Raw genomic sequence first — 27,395 nt, 5'->3', positions numbered from 1 at the left:
CCCTTCACACTCCCCCCCCCTCCCAACCCAGCACCTGTCCCCTCTCCTACCCACCCACATTCCCCAGCCCTGTAGACTGGAGGGGCCACAAGACCTAGTCAGAGGGACAGGATGGAGGGGCCGGTGTTAACGCTGGGGCTGCTGGCTGCCCTGGTCGTGTGTGGTAAGAGTGGGCATCACCCTGCCCCAGAGGGTCCCTCAGGACTTGCACCCAGGGTCCCTGCTGCATGGTCCCCTCCTACTCCTCCCCTGCATCAGGCCCAGCTCCCACCCCAACTCTGGAGGGGGTTGACTGCCAGGACCCCTTCCTGGGGAGTGGTTGGATCCCCGCAGCTCAGCCCAGCCCCATGGCCTGGCAGGATCTCACGGCAGCCCCCTTCCCGGTCCCCCCTCCCAGCACCCCATCCCTCTTCCTGTCCCTCTCCAGGCAGCTGGGGCCTGAACGAGGAGGAGCGGCTGATTCGGCACCTGTTTGAAGAGAAGGGCTACAGCAAGGAGCTCCGGCCTGTGGCTCACAAAGATGAGAGTGTGGAGGTCTCGCTGGCCCTCACCCTCTCCAATCTCATCTCTCTGGTGAGAGGCCCCTCTGTGGCTGGGCTGGGGACCCGAGGGCGGGGACAGCTTCCTGGAGGCCTGGCTGTCTCCTGGACTGGGATGGCCACGGACGAAGCTCAAGGTCCCAGCCTGGTAGCTCCTGTGGTACCTCCTCTCCCGGGGAAGCACGCTCCAGCGTTCTCCAGGTTCACTGCTGCCCACAGGCCTCGAGCCGATGCCCCTTCCCCTCCAGCCTCAGCTCTGGGGTGTGCCCCATATCAGACCTATGACACACTTCAGGGCTGTCCCCTCCCTGCTCCTTGGTCTGCCCAGCCCCTCCTGACTGTGCGTGCTTGGGCCAGGAGTCTGGTCAGGCCAATTGCCGTGGTTTCCTCCGGGGGGTGGCGGGAAGTAGCTGCCTGCTGAATGTGTGCAGGTGAGCAGTGGGGGCCCTAGGGGACAGTGCTCTTGTGTGATTACAGAAAGAAGTTGAGGAGACCCTCACCACTAACGTGTGGATTGAGCACGTAAGGAGACGACCCCACTCACAGCCGGGGGGGTGAGGGTGTAGGGCCCATGCTTCCTTCTGCTTAGGGATCTCCAGGAGGGGATCCTCCTGGCCTCCAGGAGGAGCTGGCTCCTACCCACAGGCCCAGCTGCCCTTCCCACCACCTTGTACAGCCACAAGCTCAGATGGAGACTTCCGGTGAATTGGGATTCTTTACCTACGGGAAGGTTGTCACGGTATTCTGATTTTATTAGAAAACACTCTTCTGCCATCCATCAGAAGTTCATAATATAGACGTAAGTCTTCTGTGTCCACAATGAAATATGCTCCCTTTGTTGTGCAGTGTACGTTCTACACAGCTGTACGTGACGGACCTGAGTCCTAACTCTGCACCCACCTCCCCTAAACTTCTTTTGTCACAGTTCCCAGACCCTGTCCAGTGTTCCCCCAGGGAAGTGAGGAGAGCAGGGGGAGCCTGGACGACAGCAGAGCCGACTGCTGACATACCTTTCGGGTTCCAGGGCTGGACGGACCCCCGGCTGCAGTGGGATGCTGAAGAATTTGGAAATATCAGTGTCCTGCGCCTGCCCCCTGACATGCTGTGGCTCCCAGAGATTGTGCTGGAGAACAAGTTGAGCCACAACCCTCCCTGGCATCCCCTCGACCCTCCGCCTCCCCCAACTCTGCCAGCTCCCAGCTGGCTGGCATTCATGGTAGCCTCTGTCCTTGTCCCTCAGCAACGACGGCTCCTTCCAGATTTCCTACGCCTGCAACGTGCTCGTCTACCCTTCGGGCTACGTGTACTGGCTGCCACCCGCCATCTTCCGCTCCTCTTGCCCCATCTCCGTCACCTACTTCCCCTTCGACTGGCAGAACTGCTCCCTCAAGTTCAGGTGCACCCACTTCTCCAGGCAGCCCTCACCCCCGGGCACCCTGCCAGGGGCTGAGAGAGGTGCTCGAGGCACCCTCAGTCCTGATTAGAGCTCCCCTAGACCCACAAGGGCGCCTCTGACCGTGAACCTCCTGTACTGGCCTTTCCGCCCTCAGTGGCTGCAGCCAGTGGCTGAGGACCACCCTCTCCCCGCTGCCCTCCCCAGTTCACTCAAGTACACGGCCAAGGAGATCACCCTGAGTCTGAAGCAGGAGGAGAAAGAGGGCCGCTCCTATCCTGTGGAGTGGATCATCATCGACCCTGCGGGTTTCACAGGTGCTGAGAGTAGCAGCTGGTGGGTGGGCAGGCCCCTCAGACGCACACCCGTGGGTACGGTCGCACCAACGCCTCCCCGCCAGAGATGCACGTGGGCACACACATGTACACCTGGAACGTGGACATACAGGCACACTGACGGGCGGGGAGACCCAGATGCACAGACACATACCGACCCGCAAACACACGCAGACATACTTAGCGACGTAAATCTAGCACATTGAAAGGAAAGAAATCCCCAGGAGGGGATTGTGTCCCAAAGGCAGAGACAGACACTGGCCCCACCCTTCCTTTTCCCCGGGCCAGAAGACCCTCCTGGGTCTGGACAGGGTCCCTAGGGATGGATGTAACTGACAAATGAGGGGGGATAGTTAGTCTTCTGTTCCCAGGAAGCCGAGAGGCGTGGTTGCGGCTTTAGCCACCGATCCTAATGTTGTGTATGCTGCCCCCTGCCAACGCCCCACACTCCTATCTATGACCGGGCTCAGGTCTTCTATGGGGCTCCCCACCACACACCCCTGTTCATCAGAGAAAACCTATGTCACACCGGTCCCAAGGCGGCTATATCACCGGGGTTTGGGGGCAGGGGCATTGGTCTTACTCTCACCACTAGAGTCTCATTATCTCTAAGACTCCTTGTTTGAACCACACACAGCCGCAGCTTCTCTATTTTCAAAACAAACAAAAAAACACACTCCCAAGGCAGAATTTCCCCCTTGCAGATTGAAACCTCCTTCCCAAGCCCCAGGGAAAGACGCCCACCACCAGAACCTAACCCCTCCTCTGCGCACGCCCTCGGGCTGGCTCACTCCACCCAGCCCCCCCACCCCACCCCACCTCTGTCCTTCCCCGCCGCCCCCCCCACCAACCCGCCCCCTTGCCTGGCCTGACACCGAGGTGTCCTCCTGCCCTCCTCAGAGAACGGGGAGTGGGAGATAGTGCACCGGCCAGCCAGGATCAACGTGGACCCCAGTGTCCCGCTGGACAGTCCCGGCCACCAGGACGTCACCTTCTACCTCATCATCCGCCGCAAGCCCCTCTTCTACATCATCAACATCCTGGTGCCCTGTGTGCTCATCTCCTTCATGATCAACCTGGTCTTCTACCTGCCGGCTGACAGTGAGCCTGAGCCTGCCCCAGCCCCTCCCTGTCCCCAAGGGCATCTGCGCATGGGCCTCCCCAGCTCTCCCCTCACCTCCTCCAGGAGCCACAACGGGGTCACCACTCCCGGGGCTCCCTGCCCACGGTCCAGGCATGGGGGGGCGGGGGGGTGGCCAGCCAAGGGGAGGGTTTTGTGACCGTGTCTGATATCCCCAAATGGACGGTCCCTCTTGGACCCTGCTTCTGCTGCTCACAGCAGGCCTCCCCAGGACCCTAGGGAGAACCCCTAGACCATCTCTCTGAACAGAAACAGGTCTGTCCTGGCCACCATGGGCCAGGACACACAGAAGGCCGTCCACTTTGAACGAGTGGGCGGAAAACGGGATCTCCAGGAAGCCAGGCATGGAAGCGTGCAATCTACGCTCACCTGGTTCTAGAAGGACATGTGCAATCTTCGCTCACTTGGTTTCAGAATCGTTTCAAATGCTTACTGTAAGCAAGGCACAGTGAGCCCCAGGGACAAACGCAATCTAGCCTCTGCTGCTGGCAGAGACTGTAGAAGCCACAGAACTAGGAGCACAGGCTGAGGGGCAGTAAAACGGGGGAAGCTTTCCTGGAAGAGGCGCTGCTTGAGCTGGAGGTGGGTTGGTGGGCACCCTGCAGATAGAGAAGGGGCCCTGGGGCAGGGCTGGGGACCTGTGACCACAGTGGCCACGGCCCCACATGCTCAGGACCTCAGGTGGGAAGAGCTGGGCAGTGCCCGGCTGGGGTCTCTGAGTGGAGGACTAGGAGTTACGGTATCATTGGTGCTATGAGGATGTCCCGGAGCTTTCTGTGCAGGGTGAGACACACAGATCTGTGATTTGGGGAGGGCTGCGTGGCAGGGAGCTGGCCAACAGTGATAGCCGGTGTTCGCTGAGCGCTTGCCCAGCGCCTGGCAGAGTGAGGAGCGTTCCACGCTCTCTCACTTTGTCCTCACGACATTTAGCAGTTGGGACAACTGAGGCACAGAGAGGTTAGGCTACTTGCCGAAGGTCACCCAGCCAGTAAGTGGAAGAGCTAGGTGCCCTAGCTCCAAAGCCCATGATGTCGATCAAGGTACCGTGGCATCGCGAATGGTGGCGAGGGGGCCACAGTGGGACCCGCTGGGGTCAAGACCAGAGGTAGCAGCTAAGTCCGGGCTCCCCCAGGTGGCGAGAAGACGTCGATGGCCATCTCGGTGCTCCTGGCCCAGTCGGTCTTCCTGCTGCTCATCTCCAAGCGGCTGCCCGCCACATCCATGGCCATCCCCCTCATCGGCAAGTGAGTGACGGCTATGCCACGCCACGCTTCACCCACCCCGCCCTACTCCTCGCCCTCCCCCCGCCCCAACAGCCCCAGCACGCCTCGCCCTGCCCCGTGGGCTCCAGGCTGAGTGTGTGCCTACAGGTTCCTGCTCTTCGGCATGGTGCTGGTGACCATGGTCGTGGTGATCTGTGTCATCGTGCTCAACATCCACTTTCGCACACCCAGCACCCACGTGCTGTCTGAGGGGGTCAAGAAGGTGAGGGGCCCAGGCCAAACGCTGGAGGTTGTCTGGCCGTCCCTCTCCAGGAGAACGTGCTCACACAGGGGAGTGCCACCCAGCCGTGCAGAATCGCCACGTGCTGCCACCCACGCGGCGTGGACGGCTCTCCTAGCACACGGGGGCTTGGAAGGAGCCGGACACTAAAGAGCACAGGCCGCACAGTTTTCTCTCCCGAAAGTTCAAGGTCAGGCAACAGCCAGCCATCAGTGATAGAAATCAGGATGGTGGTTACCCCTGGGGGTGGGTAGGAAGTGACGGCAGGAGCCACGAGGGAACCCTTGGGACGGTGTTGGGTTGATATCTCACCTGGGTGGCGTTTACGCAGTTGAATGCGTCTGTAAAACTCCATCTGGCTCTACACTTAAGATTTGCTCAGTCTGCTGGATGTGTTACACCCTGATTATTTTTTTTTAATTTCTTTTAATGTTTATTTATTTTTGAGACAGAGAGAGACAGAGCATGAATGGGGGAGGGTCAGAGAGAGGGGGAGACACAGAATCTGAAACAGGCTCCAGGCTCCGAGCCGTCAGCACAGAGCCCGACATGGGGCTCGAACTCACAGACCAGGAGATCATGACCTGAGCCGAAGTCGGACGCTTAACCGACTGAGCCACCCAGGCGCCCCTACACCCTGATTTAAAAAAAAAGAAGGTGAGGGGCGCCTGGGTGGCTCAGTCGGTTAAGCGTCCGACTTCGGCTCAGGTCATGATCTCACAGTTCGTGAGTTCGAGCCCCGCGTCGGGCTCTGTGCTGACAGCATGGAGCCTGGAGCCTGCTTCGGATTCTGTGTCTCCCTCTCTCTCTGCCCCTCCCCTGTTCATTCTCTGTCTTTCTCTGTCTCAAAAATAAATAAACATTAAAAAAAATTTAAAAAAGAAAAGCGAAAAAAAATTAAAATAGAAGGTGAGGGGGACGCCTGGGTGGCTCAGTCAGTTGAGCGCCAACTTCGGCTCAGGTCATGATCTCACGGTTCGTGGGTTCAAGACCCGTGTCGGGCTCTGTGCTGACAGCTCAGAGCCTGGAGCCTGCTTTGGATTCTGTGTCTCCCTGTCTCTTGCCCCTCCCTCGCTCATGCTCCGTCTGTCTCTCAAAAATAAAATAAAAATTTTTTAATTAAAAAAAAAAAGGTGAGGAATGTGGGGGCAGCATACCCAGGAGGGGGCTGTCCTTGCCTCTCAGCCGCTGCAGGGCCACTAGCTGTTCTGGGATGTGAAGGTGCCTTAGCAACTTGCTTGATCTTTACCATTTGGAGAAGAGAGCTCAGCAGTCGGGGCATTTTTCTTACTTTTTTGTTGTTCATATATAATTCATTTTCAACAAATGAGTTGTGCTTTGTGCTGTGAGTAGTGGGGAGAGTTGGAAGCAACCTAAGTGTCCATCAGCGGGGGATCGGGAAAATGGATGACAGCGTCAGACTCGGGAGGACTTTGTGGCAGCCGGGCAGAGGGTCACAGGCGCTTGGGTGTGTGAAGGTGACCCATGTCTGTCAAATAGCTTTCCTGTGCTCCCCTGACCTGCCGCAGCTCTTCCTGGAGACCCTGCCCAAACTCCTACACATGTCCCGCCCAGCAGAGGATGGGCCCAGCCCGGGGGCTCTCGTCCGGAGAAGCAGTTCCCTGGGCTACATCTCCAAGGCCGAGGAGTACTTCCTGCTCAAGTCCCGAAGTGACCTCATGTTTGAGAAGCAGTCGGAGCGGCACGGGCTGGCCCGGCGCCTCACCAGTGCACGTGGGTCCCCGTGTGGCCTGGGACTTTGGCCCGTCCGTGGGAGGTGGGCTGGGGCCAGGCCTCATGCCCTCCTCTGGCCGGGTATCCACAGGCCAGCCCCCAGCAGGCTCTGAGCAAGCCCAGCAGGAACTCTTCAGTCAGCTGAAGCCAGCCGTGGATGGGGCCAACTTCATCGTCAACCACATGAGGGACCAGAACAATTACAATGAGGTGAGTAGCCACAGGCCTGCCACACATCGGGTGTATCCTGTCTTAAGGGGGCTCGGTTCCACGTGAGACACGAACCCACCTAGATGAAGGAGTTCACAGTGGGTGCAGACTCCAGGCACCCTGGGAGGGACAGCCCCCGCCTAGAACCCCAGAGCAGCACGCTGGGCCAGGAACACAGCTCCCTTAGGGTCCCTTCTTTGTCCGGGCTGCCAACCATTTTCTGTCCCTGCTCAACCCCAAGTCTGATACTCCAGACATACTCAGACATTTCAAAGGCAGACTTAGGTGGTTGTTCTGTATCACACAACTTTTCAAACTTCTCTCTTGAGAAAGGGGCACCATTTTCCAGTTCATGTAGGGGCTAGCTGGGAGGGGTGAAGAGGGAGGAGAGGGGACGATTTACCGTCCTTAGCCCCCTGAGAGGGACTCCAGGCACCCCCAGCTCCTCTTCAGCCCCTGGAGCCCTCCAGTGGGGTGAGGAGGGACAGACAGAGGCCTTGACTTCAGGGGGGCCTGGGCCCTGCTGGGGACCCACCTGCACCTCCCATCCACCGCAAGCCTGAGGCAAGCCCCGCAGATACACCGAGGCCACGCCTCCGTCACCGAACCCAGCTTGGGCTGTGGGTCTGTGGTGTGAGGCCCTTCCTCACCCCCACTGTCTCCGTCTCCCTGCCCCCAGGAAAAGGACTGCTGGAACCGAGTGGCCCGCACAGTGGACCGACTCTGCCTGTTTGTGGTGACGCCCATCATGGTGGTGGGCACGGCCTGGATCTTCCTGCAGGGCGCCTACAACCAGCCCCCACCTCAGCCCTTCCCCGGGGACCCCTTCTCCTACCATGAGAAAGATAAGCGCTTCGCCTAGGGTAGGCCTGCTCTGCCCTGCTGGCCCAACTCCCAGGCAGCTTCGGGTTTGGGGCGGGTGTAGTCACGTGGACAGGGATGTCTGAGAGAGGACAAGCCCTTCCTGGGAAGGCCAACTTCTGGCCCTGAGACTCGAGGCCAGCTGGTTCTGCAGGGCTGGGGCCGGAAGAGCTGGGCTTTCCTGAGATTAAGGAAGGAAGAGAGACGCCTCACTCCTCAACCACGGTCCTCTGTAGCTGAAGACAGGAGCCGCCGAGGAGGTCTGAGAGTGGACATCAGCTGGCGGTCAGGGCAGGACAATTTGGCAGGGGGGAAGGGGGCTGGCTCAGGGGCCAGGGAGGACGCCACTCAGGCCAGCCTTTTAGGACCCCTCTGTGAGGAGTCAGAAAGGCAGAGGCCACTTCTTGCCTCCCCGTCCCCCGGGTGAGGCTAGAGCAGGTGGGATCCTGTGCCTTCACTTCCCTGCTCCCTAGCCACCCTCCTCTCAACTACCCCTCAGTCTTCAGCTTCTGAAGCCCCACCTGGAGCTGAGGTGGGGACACCTCCCTCTCCAGGGCTCCTAAGGAAGGAGGCTTTCAGCAGGGGTGGGGGCACCAGAGTTGCAAAATGGCCTTCCCTAGCCCTTTCCGCCTTGGTGCCTTGGTGATGCTGTCTGGGTCCCTCAGGGAAGCCGAGGACCAGGACACTTCCGCCCGGAAGTGTTGGGCTCAGCACCCACAAAGACCAGAGGTCAGCTTATCAACCTCAGGTCATAAGCGCAATCCTAGAGCCCCAGAACTCAGCCCTCCCCCAAGACGTGTCCCCTCTTGGACACCTATTCTCCACCCCAAAGTAGGGCTTCCATACAATATTCGGGACATACGTTTACCATAAAAATTAGTCATCGTTTATCTGAAATTCAAACTTAACTGGGAATCCTGTCTTTTTATTTGCTAAATTTGGCAACTCTGCCCCAAAAGATGCCCCCAACAATCCTGTCCCAAGGGCCAAAGGCTGAGGCTGCAGGTGCTGGCTGGGAGACATGAGAGCCTACCTCCAAGACAGCCCCAGTGATCCCCACCTCCTGTGTAGCCTCCCTCCACACTGAACCAGGCTTGGTCTGTGTGACCAACGGAACAAGGCAGCAGTGACGGTGCAGCACCGCTGAGATCAGGCTCTAAAAGACACTGTGGCACCTCCTTTGCTCCCCACCCCCATCACTCTTGCTGAAAGCAACTGAAAGTTGGATCTCTCACTCTGGGGAAGCAGCTGGTATGGTGAGCAGCCCTGTGCAGAGGCCCACACGGCAAGGAACTGAGGCTCTCTGCCTGCAGCCACATGAGTGACCTTGGAAGTGGATCCTCCAGCCCTGCTGGGCCTTCAGATGAGATCACGACCCTGGTGAACATCTTGGGCACAGCCAGTTCTTGAGCCAGAACCACCCAGCTAAGCTGCTCCTGGATTCCCGACCCTCAGAAACTGTGTGGGATAGTAAATGTTTGCTGTTTTAAGAGACAAAGTTTTGGGATGCTTTGTTACACCAGCGGGGTGACCTTGGGTGAGCCACCCTCATCTATTAGCTGTTTTCTTGCCAGCAAAATGTGTGTATCATAAGTCCCGTCTGTGAGGGGCTGTGAAAATAGAATCTGCTAGTGGGCATAAAGGTACTTGCACGTGTCCTACAAATGTAAGGGGTGGTTATTTAACTCATTCCTCAGTTGTGAGCCTGAGTCACAGGGGATGGGCCTGTGGTCTCCCACATCCAAGGCTGACAGGGAGTCTGTAGGCAGACTGGAGCAAGCACAGAGGGCCCAACTAATCGTCTCCTGGATGGACACACCGAAGGTCTTCACAGATCAACCCGTCTCCCTCAGAGGGAGTTGGTGACCTCATTGGCCCAGGTATACATAAGGTGGGATTTTTTTGTCTGTCAAAGGAAATGAACAAAAGACAAACCATCTAGCGTCAAAACTGACCCTGGTTACTTCTGCCTTCCAATATGAACTGTGCACAGGTTCAAGGTACGAATCTTTAATTTTGTCCCTCTGGGTAGGGAAAGCGGCTTGGACTTACACCCATCAGATGAGCAGGAAGTCCAAGACTTCCCTGGAATCGCCCTCTCCGGGAGGGACCCCGTCCGAGCCCCAAGAGGCCCTGAACCAGACCCCTCAGCCACTGTCCTTGCTTCTCTCTGCCACACGATGGCACTGTTGCCAACCGCCAGGTGAACCCCGGTTTCAGGCTCTGCTCAGGTGGCAGCGACCCTTCCAGAGAAACCACCCCAAATGCCACGCCCGACCAAGGGTGCCCCTTGCCCAGTTTCCCGGGGTCACAGAAGGACCCCCAATGGCACCCATTCCTCCAGCACTGCAGCCCCAGGGTGCTGTCTGCACCGGTCCCCTTTATAGGTGATATGGAAGTGATAGAGGTGATATAGCTCCTTCCTCCCCAGGAAGTCACACCCACAAGGGGCCAGCTTCCTGTGAAACCAAAGGGTGTCCCTACACAGTCTCCCCAGGCCAGCAAGGCTACTCACCCTCCTTCAAACAGTGATGAATCTGTTAGGGATGCACTGGGCTTCAAGGAACAGAAACACAAAGAACTGTGGCTCAAAGAAATAAGGCTTCCTCTTCACGAGACAGTGGTTGGCTCGTTGGCTCGGCTGTCCCACAGAGATCCCAGGGACCCGGGCTCTGTGCTTTCTGCCCCGTCCTCCCTCCTTGGCGTGTTGGCTTTGTTCTCATGTTGTCGCCCTGCTCACAAGCTCACTGCCGCAGATCCACACTTCTCATCTGTGTTCGAGGCAGGAAAGGGGCCAGACATTCCTGACCCCTTTTATCAGGAAGCAAAAGCTCTCTCCTGGAGCCCCTTAGCCGATTTCTGCAGACGTCTCATGGGTCAAGATGTTATCACGTGGCCACCCCTTCCTCAAGGGAGACTGGGAGTAGAGCATTTCACTTTTCCAGCCTCCAGCATAGAAGGTGACAAAGGGGGAGTAGCTATTAGACACAAATGATGTCTACAGAAGATTTTTCTCTTAAAGTTGCCTCCCTTTAACCCCTTCAGGACAAAACCACCAGCTCCTCAGCTGACCCGCCCTCCTGAGAACACCAGAGAGACCTTACCTCTCTCCCACAGCAGAGAGAAGGTGAAAAAACAGGAGTTGAAATCTCTTCATACGTAGGGAGGCGGCATAATTCATACCAGAGGGAAGTCACGCTCCACAATCTTCCTTTTTCCTCCCCGACACTTGTAGAGAAGGGGAAAGGGAAAGTCAGAAATGTCAGAGCAACGGCCAGACCACCACTGCCTGGGTCAGAGGGTTTGGGAGGTGGTGAATAGGTGGTCCGTCACTTAGCAGGAGCCATGAATGGTCTTGCCTAAGTGTGGTCTTGGGGGAGGGGGAGCAGAGAGGGGAAGAGGTTCTGCTCTGCAAAATGGGTGAGGGACCCGAATCTGGGGAGGACCAAAGGGCAAACTGGGGAGAAGGGGCACCTGGCTTTGTAATCTCCAGGGAAAGGGGGCTGGCTACACACCTAGATGCACATTGAGAGCAACGCTTAGGGGTGGGGCCCAGAGCAGGACTGAACACAAGGACACAAGTAGATGACCAGGGAAGGCAGGTGCCACCACCACTGTCCCCCCGACCCCAGAATCGCGGTGAGGACAGACAGGAGGGATTTGTGGCTATAGAGGCTGGGGTCTGAGCCAACCTCACACACGGATCCCCAAGGACTAAAAGTAGTAGGCTGATTTCCAATGTACTGACACATTAGAAATGTGAAGAAATGCTGGAGACCTCATTTGTTTGTGGGGCAGGAGGTAGGTGGCACTTTTCCTCCAGCCCTCAGAGGCCTCCACCACCCTGTCCCCCAGGATGCCCAAGGGTTGGTAGCACTTAGTCGAAGTGCTTAGTGCTTAGTCTTTGTCTTGCAAACTTGCTGGGAGGTCCTGACCTGTCTGCTTAGAATAGATGATCAAACGACAGGTGGCCTGAGCCCATGGTCATGGTCACAGCCAGCAGCAGGGACCCTTGTTCCTAAACTAGCCTCAGCCCCACCCTTTCCCTGACCTCAAACTACAAAGCCGATGGAGTGTGTTTTCTGGCCCTTCTGGGTCCCCTCATCTGACTCTCCGGAGGCCGCAACCTTGATCTTGACTGCCTGCCTTACTGAACTCTGAGTTCCTATGAGCCGCTCAGGCTTATCCCTGCCTCCTCGCAGTCCCCTGCGAGTCCCCTGCAGCCCACCTAGCCTTGTGCCTGCCACATGCTGGAGACCCCCTTAGTCTGTGGATAATTTAATAAATACCGAGGCCACACTGAGGAGCCCCTATTCAGGGGCTGTTCCGTTCCCAAGAGCCCCAAGCTCCAGACCCTCCTCAACCCTCCTTCTTCCAAAGCTTACCAGGCCTGTGTCTTATGCCTCAGAGCCTGGGAGGGCCCTGAACTGCCTGAAGTTCAAGTTATCTGAAGGACCCTGAAGAACACCCTAATTTGCATTAAGGTATCCAAGCCCGGGGGACCTAGTGCATCTCCCTCTTAGGCTTGTCTCCAGTGCCCTGGCCCAGTGGAGTAACCCATGAAGATGTTAGGCTAGTGGGACAGGTTCATGGTCCTCAACCATGTCATGGCTCAGGTCCAAAACGCCCCTCTAAACCTCCCCAAATCCTGACCCGCCGGAGGGAGCAAAAGGAGGGAGCCCAATTTGGGGCGCTTCCTGGCACTCTGCCTCCCTCCCACACCTGTCCGTCCAAGGCTGTGTCTCCAGTCGCCCCATCCCCCCCCCCACCCCACCCCAGATGGAAGGAACACGGGCTGGGCCAACGGAGTCAGAGAGCGGGGAATGGAGACTGAGCCATCTCTGTTGGGGCAGATGGGGCCCCTCTGTCCCCTCCCCAGCCCAGGTAACCCGAGCCTGGCATTTTGTCCATCTTGGAACAGCTGACGCTGCTGTGGTCAGACAGCTGGTGGGGCCTAGCTGGCCTGGCCAGGCTGGCTGGGGTGGGAGCATGGGCTGTTACATGAGACCCGGAGTCCACATCTCTGTACCCTGAGTCGGAGAGCTGCTGTCCCAGCCGACACTGTAGAGCTGTGGCACCATGTACAGGGGCCAGGGGCTGCCGCTCCTCCTGCCGCTGCTGGCTGTCTGCCTGGGTGTGGACCAGGGGCTCAGGAGCCTGGGGAGGCCTGGAGTAGAGATCCAAGGCCTCAGGGGATAGAGGGTCTGGAGGGCTATTGAGACCTGCTCTGCACCTCTAGTTCCCTACCTCTCCACATCACACCCTCTTGTGACACCCCCCCCCCAACTCTTTCTGCCCCAAAGCCCCTGCACCCGGGCTCACTGCTGTCCGTTGCAGGAGCCCAGGGCCGGAACCAGGAGGAGCGTCTGCTCGCGGACCTGATGCACAACTACGACCCCCACCTGCGGCCCGCGGAGCGCGATTCGGACGTGGTCAACGTCAGCCTGAAACTCACCCTCACCAACCTCATCTCCCTGGTGAGCCACAGGCTTGTAGGATGGCAGGGGAGGCGGAGGCCCAGTGCACCTGGCCCCCGGGACCTGCTGGGGAGAGGAAGGGGCTGGCTCTAGCAGCCAGGAGGAGGAAGGACGCTACAGGGGAGAGGCTGGGGAGCCAGAAAACTCCGGTGAAGGATGCCCAAGAGGCGGGGGTCCTGTAGCGCCCAATGGGGGTCTGTAGGGGCTAACATCCAGAGACGGCAAGCGATGGGGGCTCAGCCCTCTGTTCTGAACCCCCAGAATGAGCGAGAGGAGGCCCTCACCACCAATGTGTGGATAGAGATGGTAAGAGGCCCCCCTGAAGTCCTGTACCCCGGATCAGGCCCCCTCCCTGGGGTCCCAAGGCCCTTGGAGCTGCCTGTCTTCCCCCACCCCCTCCCCGCCTCTTCTGGGGAGGGGGTGACTCCGTGGAGAGCAGGGGTCTGGCAACCCCACTCGCCCTGCAGCAGTGGTGTGACTATCGCCTGCGCTGGGATCCGCAAGACTACGAAGGACTGTGGGTGCTGAGGGTGCCGTCCACCATGGTGTGGCGGCCGGATGTCGTGCTGGAGAACAAGTGAGGAGGAGTGCGGGCAGGGGTGGGGGGACAAAACGATACAAAGGCAGGGCCCGGTAGGACAAGGGGGGCTCTGGGGAAAGGTGCAGACCGGGCCCCCTTTTCCGGGGCCAGGAAATACTGGATGCGGCAGGTGCTGCCGAGGGTAGGGCCTGGCCAGCAGACCTGACTCTCGACCTGGCTCACTCCATCTCCTCTGGGCTCGGTCGTCTGCTGGGCTGCGGCCCTCCCTCCAACGTGGGGGTGAGGGCGGCTCCCATAGAAGCTGTGGTGATTAGGAGGTGGGATGATGAGGCCTGGAGGTGGGCGCGGCGGGGAGGTAGTGGACCTGTGCCCGGGAGGGGCTGGTGTCCCCAGGCCCCATCCACGCAGGACGCTGGCAGGCCTGGGGTGTGGGACTCGGCCGAGCCGGGGCCGCCGGGGACGTGAGCCCCCAGCCCCGGGGCCTGGCCTGTGCGCAGCGTGGACGGCGTGTTCGAGGTGGCCCTCTACTGCAACGTGCTGGTGTCTCCTGACGGATGTGTCTACTGGCTGCCGCCCGCCATCTTCCGCTCCTCCTGCCCCGTCTCCGTCACCTACTTCCCCTTCGACTGGCAGAACTGCTCCCTCGTCTTCCAGTGAGGCCATTTACCGGGGGTGCGGGTGCAGACCTGGAGAGCTGCCCTAAGAGGAACCTGGCTGGGGAGGGGGGTGGACGCGAGGCTTCTCGCCAGGGGTGCGGCTCCCTCTCTCTGGGGCCTCTGTGCCTGTCTCAGGCCCAGACACCTGCAGGTGCCCACGTCCCTCCCGGCTAAGCCGCAGTCCCCTCGCTCATCCTCCTTCGCTGCCTTGGTTTCCCTGCCTGTGCCCCAAGGGAGGAGTTAATGACTGGGGTGGGTGGGCAAGAAGGCATACACCTGCCCGCGAGGTACCAGCATGCACACACGAGCGCCACCCCACACGAGACGCTACACCCCACTCCCCATGGAGAGGTGGAGGTGCTCTCACTTTCCTCTTCCAGAAATGGGGGGAAGGAGGTCTGTGTGAGTGGGTTCCCACGCTTTAGAGAAGCAGTCTTTTCACAAGGAGACCCTCCGTAACAAACAGATCTGAGAGGTACAGACTGTGTTTTCTATGTTCTAACCATTGGCCCTTCCTGCCCTGGAGGCAGCGGAAGGGAGGAACAGAGTGGCCTTCGGCTCTTAACATCCGTGACGCGCACTGAGCTGCAGCCTCCTGGCCCTTCAACAAAAACTTCCCTGACCTCCAGGGAGCCCGGGTCCCCTTCGTGCCCCCCATCTCGTGGCCAGGGCCCTGCGGAGGGCTCAGAAATTCCTAGCTGTACTTTTTGAGGCAAGACCGCCCACGGTTGCCCCCAGATGACTGTGTACGTGACCTCGTAGGTGGATCTATATGCCCTCAAATGTGTCCCCCTTCCCAGGTCCCAGACCTACAGCACCAATGAGATCAATTTGCAGCTCAGCCAGGAAGATGGTCAGACCATAGAGTGGATTTTCATCGACCCTGAGGCCTTCACGGGTAACCTCTTCCCAGGACCCCAGCCGCACCTGACCTCCAGGGCAGGGCCAGGCTCGGTTCAGACCCCCTCCCGTGTAACTCAAGATGAAGGCTAGACTAAACCACACAAACTAGATTTTTAAAGACCCAGCAGAGTTCTGATTGCCCCATGATAATGTCTCTGGTTTTGGTGGGAGGAGGATCAGATATCCAATCTCCCTTTGCTGCTTCCATCCCTCGGTGGCACTGCTGTGGGCCCCGGCTGGCCGCCCACAGCCGGGTCACAGGGGCTGCGGGGATCTGCCCAGCCTGTGCTCCCAGTGCTCACTCTGGCCCGCTGCCCGCAGAAAACGGGGAGTGGGCCATCCGGCACCGGCCGGCCAAGATGCTGCTGGATGTGGAGGCACCCGCCGAGGAGGCGGGCCACCAGAAGGTGGTCTTCTACCTGCTCATCCAGCGCAAGCCCCTCTTCTACATCATCAACATCATCGCGCCCTGTGTGCTCATCTCCTCGGTCGCCAATCTCATCTACTTCCTTCCTGCCAAGGGTACCTGGAGCCCGTGGGAGGGGAGCCACGGCCCCGGCCGGCAGCACAGGGGCTAGCTGGGGGGGCACAGAGTGGCACCACCCACGAGGCCACCTGTCCCGGGGACAGGAATGGGGTGGGGGAGGAGCCCCATGGCAGGGAACTTGAGATCTGCTCTGAGGGTCTCTTGGTTACGGGCAGCGGGGGGCCAGAAGTGTACCGTCGCCATCAACGTGCTCCTGGCCCAGACCGTCTTCCTCTTCCTTGTGGCCAAGAAGGTGCCCGAGACCTCCCAGGCAGTGCCACTTATCAGCAAGTAAGGCTGGCCCTCACGCCTCCCACCCCCTCCCACCCTCCCCTTCCTGGAATTCGGGGCACTACCCTTCTGCCACTCCCACCCTCCCATCCTCAATGCCAACCCCTCCCCTAAGAGATCTGGGGGAATCAGCTGCTAAGGGCGGGGTGCGTCTGGAGGTGGAGTCAGTGCCAGTGGGCCAGCCCCACCTCCCGCCTACCTGACCCTGGCAGGTACCTGACCTTCCTCCTGGTGGTGACCATCCTCATTGTTGTGAATGCTGTGGTCGTGCTCAACGTGTCTTTGCGGTCCCCCCATACACACTCCATGGCCCGCAGGGTCCGAAAGGCAAGGCCCCTCTCTGCCCACTCCAGCATCCTCCAGTCCAGTCCACTCACATGCGTCTTCCTCTCCACCCCCTTGCCCTTCCCTATTCACCTGCCACATTCAGCAACAAACCTGCCCTGTGTGTATCTTGAAGCATGTGGATTAATCCAGACGGATTAATAATAATACTGAGTGCTTGCTTTGTGGCAGGTGCATCATACATACTAACTCATTTGATCTTCATAAAACTCTTATGAGGTGGGTATTAGTGCCACCTCCGTTTTACAAATGAGGAAACTGAGACACAGAGAGGTTCATTAGCTCACCCAAGGTTGCATGGCTGGGAAGGAGAAGCAAGATTCTACCCAGGCCATCTGGCTCTACCCAGATGGCTCCAGGCCATCTGCAGCCCACCTGCAGCAGTCAGCCGGGACCCTTGTTGCAAATGCAGATTCCCAGGCCCGCCTCAGGCGTCCGGGGCTGGAACAGCAAGGGTGGGGCCAGCCTGTGGCCTCGTGAAGGCTGTGCAGCAAGCACCCTGGTAACTCGAATGTGCACACAGGTTTGGGGACCTAGGCTCAGTGCCTGGCACAGAACAGCCAAGCTGTACCAGTGTCAAGCCACTGTCCCTAAGGTGCTGCCTCTGGGCCCCTGGTAGCTTGAGCCCTCCATGCCAACCTTCACTCTTTGCTCTGAAGCCCAGCCTGGCTGCCCACACGTCCAGGTCTGCCGGCTACTAAGCTAAGCGCCCCAGAACATCCTCTCTCCAGGTGTTCCTGCGGCTCTTGCCCCAGCTGTTGCGGATGCACGTTCGCCCACTGGTCCCAGTGGCTGTGCAAGACACGGGGCGCCGGCTGCAGAATGGCTCCTCTCCGGGATGGTCAATCACAGCTGGGGAAGAGGTTGCTCTCTGCCTGCCTCGCAGTGAACTTCTCTTCCGGCAGCGGCAGCGCAACGGGCTGGTGAGGGCGGCGCTGGAGAAGCTAGGTGAGGCAGGAGGTATGACACTGGGGACACTCCAGTGCTCACTCTGGCCTGCTATCTGACGGGGAGGGCTATCTGTTGGCCAAGGCACCGGACACAGCAGATGAGTGTTGGTAAGTGTCCAGCTGGGGAGAGAGACACTAGGGTCGCTCAGGAGAGGCTACCTTCTCAGACTATTTCTTCTCCACTCGATTCCCAAACCTTATCCTCTCTCAACAGAGAAAGGCCCGGAGCCAGGGCAGAGCCGAGAGTTGTGTGGCAGCCTGAAGCAGGCCGCCCCGGCCATCCAGGCCTGTGTGGAAGCCTGCAACCTCATTGCCCTTGCCCGCCACCAGCAAAGTCACTTTGACAGTGTAAGGGGAACTGAGTACCCGGTGAGGGACTTGGACTTAAGATGGGGGCAAGATGAGTGGAGTGGCCATGGCAGGGCAGAGGGAAGGAAAAAGTGGAATGGGGACATCAGTGCCAGGGGACTATGGCAGAACACAGGTTAAGGCCTGGAAGTAGGTGAGAGGGACCCAAAGAAACGGAGAATAAGAGGTCTGCTGGCGGGCCAAGGATGGCACATGATCCAGGGCAGGCTTGGTGTTCCTGCCGGTCATCCCACACCTGCCTCCCGCCCTCAGGGGAGCGAGGAGTGGTTCTTGGTGGGCCGCGTGCTGGACCGTGTCTGCTTCCTGGCCATGCTCTCCCTTTTTGTCTGTGGCACTGCTGGCATCTTCCTCATGGCCCACTACAACCAGGTGCCCCCTCTTCCGTTCCCTGGAGACCCCCGCTCCTACCTGCCCTCGCCTGACTGAGCCAACCATCGGCCGCCAGCCACGTGGAGTCTGATTGGCTGTGTTCTTCAGTGGCTGAGATCATGAGCGTGCTCTTTGGGAAGTGCCCTTCATGGCCATGTGAGCCAACAGGCCCTGAGAAAAGCATGGGAAATAAAGAGACCGAGCTGGAGTCCTGGAGTGGTTGAGAACGGCTGTGGGCAGGGTGTGCTGTTGGGATCAGCATCCGCGTGGCACCGGCTACCTAGTCCTGGCAATCCCCTCACTTCAGCAAAGCATTAGCAACTCCCATCATTTCTGAAGCCCCAAGGACTCTGTTTTTTACAATGTCCCCAGCTAGGCAAGGTCCCATCCCTCTAGGCCTAGGCCCCCTTTCCTTTTTACGAGTTCCCCACAGGTTCCTAAAGGAAGGAAGTCAAGAGAGATGTGAAGAGTAGCAGACAATGTTCTCTCAAAAGAATGGCAGTAGCCCGCTCCCACTGGCATCTCCCTCCCCTGTCTTCTGGGTGCTATGAGTACCCAACACTCACCTGTACCAGGGACCTTCCCATCCATATGCATTTTTTTTATCATTGATCACAAAAGATTTCAGAGTTAAGAGCTCTTCACATCATCATGGAGAAGCAAGTCACTACTCCCCCCATGTTTCAGATGGGCAAATTGGGGCCCAGAGTAACAGGGGCTTCTCAGAACACTGGTGGCCAAATAAAGTTTTGAGTCCAGAATTCCCAACTCAGTTTTAGACACTCCAAGGAAGATTCATTCCATGGCCTGGAAAACAGACCCCTCTTCCTTCTCTTCTCAAAGGCCAGGGCATTTGCACTGGTGTCAAAGGTTGGTTAAGACAAGAAGAGCTAGGCAGAGAGGCTGGGAGGTAACAGGGAACTTCTGGGCTTTGCCTTCTGGAAGGAGACCCTGACCAGCCTCGCTTGGCCCCACTTAGGAAACAAGATGGCCAGCTGAGGGCTTCCTGGGAGAGAGGCAAGGCCCTGATTTGGAGAGTACAGCTCCGGCCAGAGTTCTGATTGTGATGAAACAACTTCATCTGTCAATATGGGTACAGATTTCAGTTCCTATCCACCCTCATCAGAGGATCAAAGGTGCAGATCAAAGTGATTCAAAAATGTGAACATGCCACATGAAGACCTGACCATGGGACGTTGTTGGGGGAGGGGAGAGGACCCCAGAAATAACCCCCCTCTCCCAAGTACAGGGTGGCTGGCTTTGGTGCTCAATCACCAGCAGGTTCATTCCATTAACTCCAGTGTAGGTGCATGCTGCCCCTGTGTATTTGGAGCAGAGACTTAGATCCTGGAGGCAATTTGATGATGGTGGGCCCATCTGTGGTTCTCTTTAGCTCCTCGCACAAGCAAAATTAAAAATACTACACTTATTGAGGGTTGCTGTGTCTAGCGCCTGGCACTGATTATCCCGTCAGATCCACACGGCAACACGAAGAGGCAGGTACTGTAATACAGTATGGACAGTACAGAAGAGGAAACAGTCTCGGGGAAGTTAAAACACAGTCCAGGATGGTGCAGCCGGCACAGGGCGTGGAGTCGGGATTTGTACGAAGCAGGCAGTCCGGAGCCCGCACAGTCAGCGACGCGGCTCTGCCTCTTCCTCCCAGCCGCCGCGGGAGGGGGTCGGGACCCTCTCTCGGACGGAAACTGTTTCCTTGGAGCCGCCGGGAAGGCGGGCAGGAGGGCGACAGGAACCCAAGTAGCGCCGAGGCCCGCAGCCCGCAGGGACCGCGAAGCCACAGCCTCCGCGCAGCCGCCCAGGGCGGGCGTCCCGGGGTACTCGTCCCACACGGGGCCAGCGCGCAGACGTTCCGCTGCGCCGTGCGCAGCCGGAAGTGACCGGGCCCTAAGCGGGAGGGGACCTGGCGGAGCGGAAGTCACTCCGTGAGGCAGTGGCGACGGCGGCGGTGAGAGGATGAACAACAAGTTCGACGCGTGAGTGGCGCGTGGCCGCCCCCCGGGGCCCCTTCCCCCAACCGTTCCCTGCGCCCGCCCCCACCGGGGCTGGAGGCGACGAAGCTCTCCGGCGCCGGCCTCCCTCCCGGGCTTGGGCTGCGGGCCTCCCCGGCCCAGGCGGCCAGCGGGGACGAAGAGGGGTCTGGGGAGGCGTGATGCAGGGGCCCCAGAGACTTCGGGGTCGTACGGACCGAGGGCGGAGCGCGGGGTCCCGGGGAGGAGGTGGCAGTACCGCCCGGAAGGAGACTTGCGGACGCCCCACCCCGGTGGGTGCAGGTTGCCAGCGGCGTGGAAGGGCGGAGACCGCAGCGGTTTGGGTGTTTCCGCAGCCTGGCCTCCTTGCCTCTGAATCCAGCTTTCCACACACGCTCTAGCCTAGGAAGGTCACCTCGCTTCTCTGACTCAGTCCCCTCATCTGCAGAGTGGGGACGGTAACAGAGTCCGGGTCGCAGAGTTGTGAATACAGAGAGGTAATGTGGCTGTGGCGCCTAGTGGCTGCTCAGTTACGGAATTCTCCGTCTTCCTGAGGCTCCTTCCCACTTCCTTTCTCCTCCCCCTTTTCCCTTCTTCCAACACACTCACCAGGAGCTTCTGTTTTCTTGCCCAACGAGCGTACTTGCCATTGCCCCCTTCTCCCATTTCTGTATGTACCCTATCTGGTTCCTCGGTCCAGCATCAGACAATTGGAAATGCAAAAAGGACATGCAGAATATTTTTGCATGTTTCCCCTCTAGCGATTTGTATCTTGAGGTAGTTCTTACCTCTCTTCCAGCCGTCTTGGAAATCTGTCTGATCCCCAGAGACCTAGGTTTCCAGCCCCAGACCCGCCAGTTACCAGTTATTTGACAGTAGAAGAGTTACCCAGCCATTGTTACCTAAGCCACGTTAGTGGTTAGTGCCCCGCTGCTGCTCTGAGTGTGGTAAGGACCAAATCACACTCAGCAGTGCTTAAAGGTACATTGTTAATTGCTAATAGTGAGGAATAGTGGAATGGCTGTTGATTTAGGTTGTGACCTGCTGCTGATGGGACTTTGGGTTTTTTCCAGTACAATGAGTGCTGGTTTGCAAATTGAGGAGTCCTAGATTCCAGCACTCTCCGCAGCTCCTCAGGAATGTTTCCTGGTTGCTGAGAAGTCTCTGCTGCTTGGAAGAAGTCTTTGGCTGAACGTTTCCCCAGCCTGCTGCTTAGCTGAGCCCATTTCAGTAGGAATGGCCACCCTGCCCTCCGCTCCCCTGTGTGTACCCCTCGTCTTAATCTCTGCAGCACCTAACTCCAGATCTAAGTCCCTATAGGATTCTGCAAATCCTATACCCGTTCTTCCACTGAATTGAACAGGTCAAGATTTCATCTTAGGAAGGTGTTTTTGTGGGTCATCTAGCCCAGTCCCATCCAAATCATTTGGATTTGGGGATTGCAGTAAGCTAATTTAAGAATGGTAATAATGGGGGTGGGGGGCGCCTGGGTGGCTCAGTCGGTTAAGCGTCTGGCTCTTGATCTCAGCTCAGGTCTTGATCTCAACATTGTGAGTTCAAGCCCCACACTGGGTGTGACACATACTTAAAAAAGAAAAAAGAATGGTAATAATGGCTTCCATAGGCATCTTGCTAGATGCTTTTCATATATTATTTCTACTCTTAACCCTACAAAGGGGATCATGTTACCTCCTTTTACAAATAGGAAAATGAGGCCCTACAGATAGAAAGGCCCATATGGTGGGATTCAAACCCAGGTTTGTTGTTTAACCTTGATTCATGTACCTCTTGGCAAAAATTAACCTGGGTCATTTTCAATTAGTTCTAATTATTAACTGGTCCTTGTAGTATGCCCGAATTTTTTAACCTCTCTCTTCTAGCTGTGTAGGAAAAGAACCAAAGCTTTCGTTTATTTGAAATTAGCAGTTGGAGACCTCACTCCTGCCCCTGGTTTTGCTTTTGTTTTTGTTTTTCATGTGAAAAGTCTGAGGTGTATTAAGTTTATTTATTTAAGTAATCTTTGCACTCAATGTGGAGTGTGAACCCGTGACCCTGAAACCAAGAGTCACATCCTCCTCTGTCTGAGTTAGCCAGGTGTCCCAAAAGTCTGCAGTTTTCAGACCATTGTTACATGTTTGGCTTTTATATATATATATATATATATATATATATATATATATATATATATATATATTTTAGATATATATATTTTTTTTATTTTTCATTTTTTTAAATTTACACCCAAATCAGTTAGCATATAGTGCAACAATGATTTCAGGAGTAGATTCCTTAGTGCCCCTGACCCATTTAGCTCATCCCCCCTCCCACAACCCCTCCAGTAACCCTCAGTTTGTTCTCCATATTTATGAGTCTCTTCTGTTTTGTTCCCCTCCCTGTTTTTATATTATTTTTGTTTCCCTTCCCTTATGTTATCTGTTCTGTGTCTTAAATTCCTCATATGAGTGAAGTCATATGATATTTATCTTTCTCTGACTAATTTCACTTAGCATAATACCCTCTAGTTCCATCCACGTAGTCTCCAATGGCAAGATTTCATTCTTTTTGATTGCCGAGTAATACTCCATTGTATATATATACCACATCTTCTTTATCCGTTCATCCATCGATGGACATTTGGGTTCCTTCCATACTTTGGCTATTGTTGATAGTGCTGCTATAAACACGGGGTGCATGTGTCCCTTTGAAACAGCACACCTGTATCCCTTGGATAAATGCCTAGTAGTGCAGTTGCTGGGTTGTAAGGTAGTTCTATTTTTAGTTTTTTAAGGAACCTCCATACTGTTTTCCAGAGTGGCTGCATCAGTTTGCAGTCCCATACATGTTTGGCTTTTACACTCTTCACCACATGGTTCCTAAGGACTGTTCCTAAGATTCCAGTTTGCCAGCATCCTAAAAGTCCAGTGCCCGGAGTTGCGTACTGTAGTCTAAACTGATGCGCTCAGGTTAAAGAAGAGCTCTAACCTCCTCTATTTTGTGGGCCCGACTTCTATGAGCGTAACCTAGAACTATAATTGCACCCCACCCCCCACATTTATCAAGTCAGTTAGCTACATTGTCATTGTTGCTGTTGACATGTGAAACTCTAAGATGCTTTCACTGTTCTGCAGTCCCAGCTGCGATGAGCTTGGTTTTCAGATCTAGATGCCATACTTGATTTTCCCACTGTTCTCTCTTCGCTAGCTTTTGGCGCACTCTTTTTTTTTTTTTTCAACGTTTATTTATTTTTGGGACAGAGAGAGACAGAGCATGAACGAGGGAGGGACAGAGAGAGAGGGAGACACAGAATCGGAAACAGGCTCCAGGCTCTGAGCCATCAGCCCAGAGCCTGACGCGGGGCTCGAACTCACGGACCGTGAGATCGTGACCTGGCTGAAGTCGGACGCTTAACCAACTGCGCCACCCAGGCGCCCCGGCGCACTCTTAAAGTATTGTCTGAACCTCCTGTTTGGCACTCATGCTATTCTGCTTTGTATTGCTTTGATTTTAGAAGTCCATTCATTAAACATGTTTGTTTTCTGCCTCTGTCTGATGCTGGACATGTAAAGATGAATTAGACCAAGTTCCCAGATGCATAAGGAATCCGTCTGGTTAGAGAATATGAGGACAAGCCTGGGTGGAAGTTTGGTGAGCTGACTTGGAGCCACTCAGTCTAGACAGCCTTAGAGATGCTAATTGCTTGCCTGTGTCTATGGAGCACAGATTTCTTGTCCTGACTATTTTGGCTCAAATCCAGCTTCAAGTTGGGAAGAGTAGCCTCTGGAAGATGGGATGCAAGTGATTTGCCTTAAGTGAAAGCTTAGTGGGCGGGGTGGCTGGTTAGCTCTATTGTTATTAGAAATAACAATACAAGATGAAGGTCCATTAGGATTTCCTTTTACCATCTCCAAAGGGAGTCAGGAAGTGTGGTCCAGGGATCACAGCACTGTTTGTTTTTGAATATAATAATTTTTGCTATTTTTTTCTTTTCTGTTTCCTAGTAGTGATTAGCAGCAAAACCACTAAAAAGAAAGGAACTTCTGCTTTTCTTGGGGCTAGTAAAAATGAGAGATGCTGGGGTGACTCTTCAAGATGTAAAGGGAAGGGACCCTAGAGGATATAGTGGAGGCTGGGAATTGAGAGAGAAATGGTTTGAGTCCTGGGGTATCCCATAAAGAAGAGAATTAAGAGCTGTCTTGGGCCTATGCCATATAAAAACCTATGAGATGTTTTTGATCAGGAGCCAAAAAATTGGCTATGGCATCATAGTGGGGACAAGTACAAACATTTATATGGTGAGGTTCAGAAGAGGGGAGCCTGATCCAGCCTAGGGAGAGATTAGGAAGTATTTTTAAGAGAAAGTGGCTCTCATCCCGAGTCCTAAAGGACAAGTTAAGTAGAGGAAGGGGGCCTCTCTGAGAGGAGACCACATGATGAGCACAACAGAGGGGTGAGATTGGAGAACTCAAGTTGATAACACTAGAGTGCAAGGAGTTTGTTGGGACCAGGCAGGAGGTGATCTTGGCACATATACCCACATAAGGACCTTTGTACCATGCTGAGGCCCAAGTGTGCGTATCTATCTTTTCTCCTCAGTGAGGTGCTTGGGGACAGGTGCTCTGTAGCATCTGATACAGTAAGTGGCTTGGTAAAATATGGGACTTGTATGCTGTCCAGGCTCCTTTTGGAAAGTAAAGCAAACCAGCTCAAGTGTAATAAAGGGGAAGGCGTGTCATAAGCACAGATAACGTTCTCCCAGAAGTCTGAGGAGGTCACACTTAATCAATGAGGTGGTAGCATCACCAACAAAACCACTTTCCTCTCCCACCTGATCTCTGCTCCATTCCCTTTCTCCCTACTGGCTTTCTTTGCATTTGCTCATTGTCTTTCCTTCATGGCTTTTCTCATATGGGTCCCATAGGATTGCCCCAGCTCCCGAATCTGTGTGATCTTTGATCTCCTGGATGAAAAGCTGAGGAAGGAATCAGCTCATACTTTTGAACAAGACCGCGAGGCATTGGTTATTGGCCAGGCTGGGCTGCCCTTTGTTCAAGTGCCCTTTATAATCGTGTCTTGACCAGGGTGGGGATGGGGACGTTCCTGGCGTGGTGCGGCGCACCTGAATATATCCCACAGCTAGGACTGTGAAATGGGCAGAAGGTGCACCTCAACGCATGGTTAGTTTGTGCATTCTAATATTTATTGAGTGTTTTTTATGTGCGAGGCACTGAGATTTGTGGGCCAAAAAGAAGCAAAATGCTTTGCAATATGTTTCTGTAGGTATGCAAGGTAATATCTGCGTTATCATGTGAGCATTTCTAGTTCCTTTCTTGAGAATTACCCAGTTCCATTTGACGAGATAGTCGCGAGGGCCAGAGGTGATTTTGAAGAAGATCCATGATAAGCTAATGGTCCAGCTGTGTACCAAATGGCATTCTTATTATCTTTGTGAATTCACCTTCTGATTATCTTTTTGTCTGAATGCAGTGAAGTTTTTTTAGTTTTTTAATTTTTTTTAATGCTTTTTGTTTATTTTTGAGAGAGAGAGCAAGCAGGTGAGGGGCAGAGAGAGAGAGGGAGAAACAGAGTCTGAAGCAGGCTCCAGGCTCTGAGCTGTCAGCACAGAGCCCAACGCAGAGCTTGAACTCACAAACTGGGAGATCATAACCTGAGCAGAAGTTGGATGCTTAACCAACTGAGCCACCCTAGTGCCCCATGTGAACTTTATTTTTTTTTTCCAAAGTTTATTTTTATTTATCTTAGAGAGAGAGAGAGAGAGAGAGAGAGAATGAATGAATGAATGAATGAATCCCAAGCAGGCTCCACACTGAGCTGAGCGTGGGGCTCGATATCACCTCCGAGATATCACTACCTGAGCTGATACCAAGAGTCGGATGCTTAACTGACCTAGCCTACCAGGTGCCCCTCCTATGAACTTTACATGTATCTGAAAGCCTTAGGGTAGTTGCACTGCTTCTGGAAGGGTAACACCTACTATACATTTGACCAGACTTACTAGGCAAAAAAACATTCATTCTTTCAGTCATTTCTTTTTCTTTTCATTTAATATTGATTCAACATCTTGTGCTATGTGTTAGGGCAGCATCTTCTTGTCCTCGGTGCCGGAGATACAGACATTGATAAAATGTATCCAAGAGATCCGTTCATTTAATAGGAAAAACAGACATGGGAGGAATGGCACCTTAGGCTGAGGGGTAGTGTTTGCATATAGCACAACTGTGGGACTGTGGGTTGCTTTGGGAGATGGGAAGGAAAAGAGGATATCAGTAGGCAGGAGTCAGATTCTAGAGGATTTTACATTTTATCTTTACTTTATCCTACAGGGTGGGCATCAAAAGGCAAGGGACAGTTGACAGTTTTAAGCGTGGAAGTTAAATGATCAGATTTGCATTTAGAAAGATGCTAGTGGCCATATGGAGGATGGATAGAGAGTGGAGGTGATTTGTGTCGGGGAGACCATTTAGGAATTTATTGTAATAACGAAGGTGACAGAGAGGAGGGCCTAAGTTAAAGCAGTGGCAGTGGGGACAGATAGAAGGGATGGTTAGAAGCGGCAAGAAATCTGGTTAAGTTTTTTAAACATCATTCGAAATGCCAAAGCAGTTATATAACCCAGAAACTCTTCTCATTATTGACTCATATTTGGCAAAGAAAACAGTCCCTTAAAATCTACTCCTGAAATCATTGTTGCACTATATGCTAACTAATTTGGATGTAAATTTTAAAAAATAAAAAATAAAACAAGTTAAAAAAAAAACAGTCCCTTAAACTGCTTGCCTCTTGCTTCTTTGCCTATTAGCAAACTAGAAGACAGTGTTTTTTTTGGAATTCTTCCTATTTACCTTTTTACACTCCCTTGCCCTTCCCTCATCTCATATACATCTCATTGCCTGTATTCGAGTGACTTGGGGGGTGGTTATATGGTATAGTTCATTTGACCTGGTGGCTTTGTTGGGGAAGCAAGAATCAGCTCGGTCGTCACCTAACATTGTTTTACCTTCCCACTCAGATTGAAAGACGATGACAGTGGGGACCATGATCAGAATGAAGAAAACAGTACACAGAAAGATGGTGAGAAGGAAAAAACAGAACGAGACAAGAGTCAGGGCAGCAGTAAGAGGAAGGTGAGTTTTGTGCTGTATAGATATAGTTGCCTTTGGACTTGAGACTCGGTTATCTTGTGGGATCTATGTGAAAGATACCAGATTAACTCAATGGTGCCCTATTTTGGAATATCTGCTTTTGT

General features: G+C 55.0%; 3 protein-coding genes across 9 annotated transcripts in view; all 3 read left to right on the top strand.

Moving 5' to 3' along the window:
- Window positions 1-77: 77 nt before the first annotated feature.
- Window positions 78-9,381, top strand: CHRND (cholinergic receptor nicotinic delta subunit). 2 transcript variants are annotated; one of them, XM_058701116.1, is made up of 13 exons: window positions 78-163; window positions 428-573; window positions 1,017-1,061; window positions 1,564-1,673; window positions 1,780-1,935; window positions 2,140-2,249; window positions 3,168-3,368; window positions 4,541-4,652; window positions 4,779-4,893; window positions 6,441-6,645; window positions 6,737-6,855; window positions 7,535-7,713; window positions 8,952-9,381. In XM_058701116.1, the coding sequence occupies exons 1-13, from the start codon at window positions 112-114 to the stop codon at window positions 8,974-8,976; spliced, it is 1,575 nt and encodes a 524-aa protein (XP_058557099.1). In that variant the 5' UTR covers window positions 78-111; the 3' UTR covers window positions 8,977-9,381. The 2 variants fall into 2 exon arrangements, with proteins under 2 accessions (XP_058557099.1, XP_058557098.1); XM_058701115.1 differs by having other exon boundaries at window positions 102-573.
- A 3,166-nt stretch (window positions 9,382-12,547) lies between these two features.
- Window positions 12,548-18,351, top strand: CHRNG (cholinergic receptor nicotinic gamma subunit). 2 transcript variants are annotated; one of them, XM_058701100.1, is made up of 12 exons: window positions 12,557-12,850; window positions 13,054-13,193; window positions 13,455-13,499; window positions 13,661-13,770; window positions 14,232-14,387; window positions 15,191-15,288; window positions 15,615-15,815; window positions 15,996-16,110; window positions 16,323-16,437; window positions 17,187-17,403; window positions 17,620-17,753; window positions 18,027-18,351. In XM_058701100.1, exons 1-12 carry the CDS (start codon window positions 12,796-12,798, stop codon window positions 18,198-18,200), a joined length of 1,560 nt encoding a protein of 519 aa, XP_058557083.1. In that variant the 5' UTR covers window positions 12,557-12,795; the 3' UTR covers window positions 18,201-18,351. The 2 variants fall into 2 exon arrangements, 1 of the variants encoding a protein (XP_058557083.1); XR_009254182.1 differs by lacking the exon at window positions 18,027-18,351 and having other exon boundaries at window positions 12,548-12,850; window positions 17,187-17,513; window positions 17,620-17,733.
- Window positions 18,352-20,007: 1,656 nt separating this feature from the next.
- EIF4E2 (eukaryotic translation initiation factor 4E family member 2) overlaps window positions 20,008-27,395 on the top strand; it is a 30,147-nt gene continuing 22,759 nt past the window's right edge. For all 5 annotated transcript variants that reach the window (XM_058701112.1, XM_058701108.1, XM_058701103.1 and 2 more), the window contains exons 1-2: window positions 20,008-20,137; window positions 27,159-27,273. In XM_058701112.1, coding sequence (XP_058557095.1) covers window positions 20,118-20,137; window positions 27,159-27,273 — 135 coding nt within the window. In that variant the 5' untranslated portion in view covers window positions 20,008-20,117. The remainder of the gene's footprint in view (window positions 20,138-27,158; window positions 27,274-27,395) is intronic.

The sequence above is a fragment of the Neofelis nebulosa genome, chromosome 2 (genome assembly GCF_028018385.1).
Source record: "Neofelis nebulosa isolate mNeoNeb1 chromosome 2, mNeoNeb1.pri, whole genome shotgun sequence".
Classification (NCBI taxonomy): Eukaryota; Metazoa; Chordata; class Mammalia; order Carnivora; family Felidae; genus Neofelis; species Neofelis nebulosa.
The sequence above is the reverse complement of the archived record's forward strand: the minus strand, read 5'-3'. Positions and strand labels throughout refer to the sequence as shown.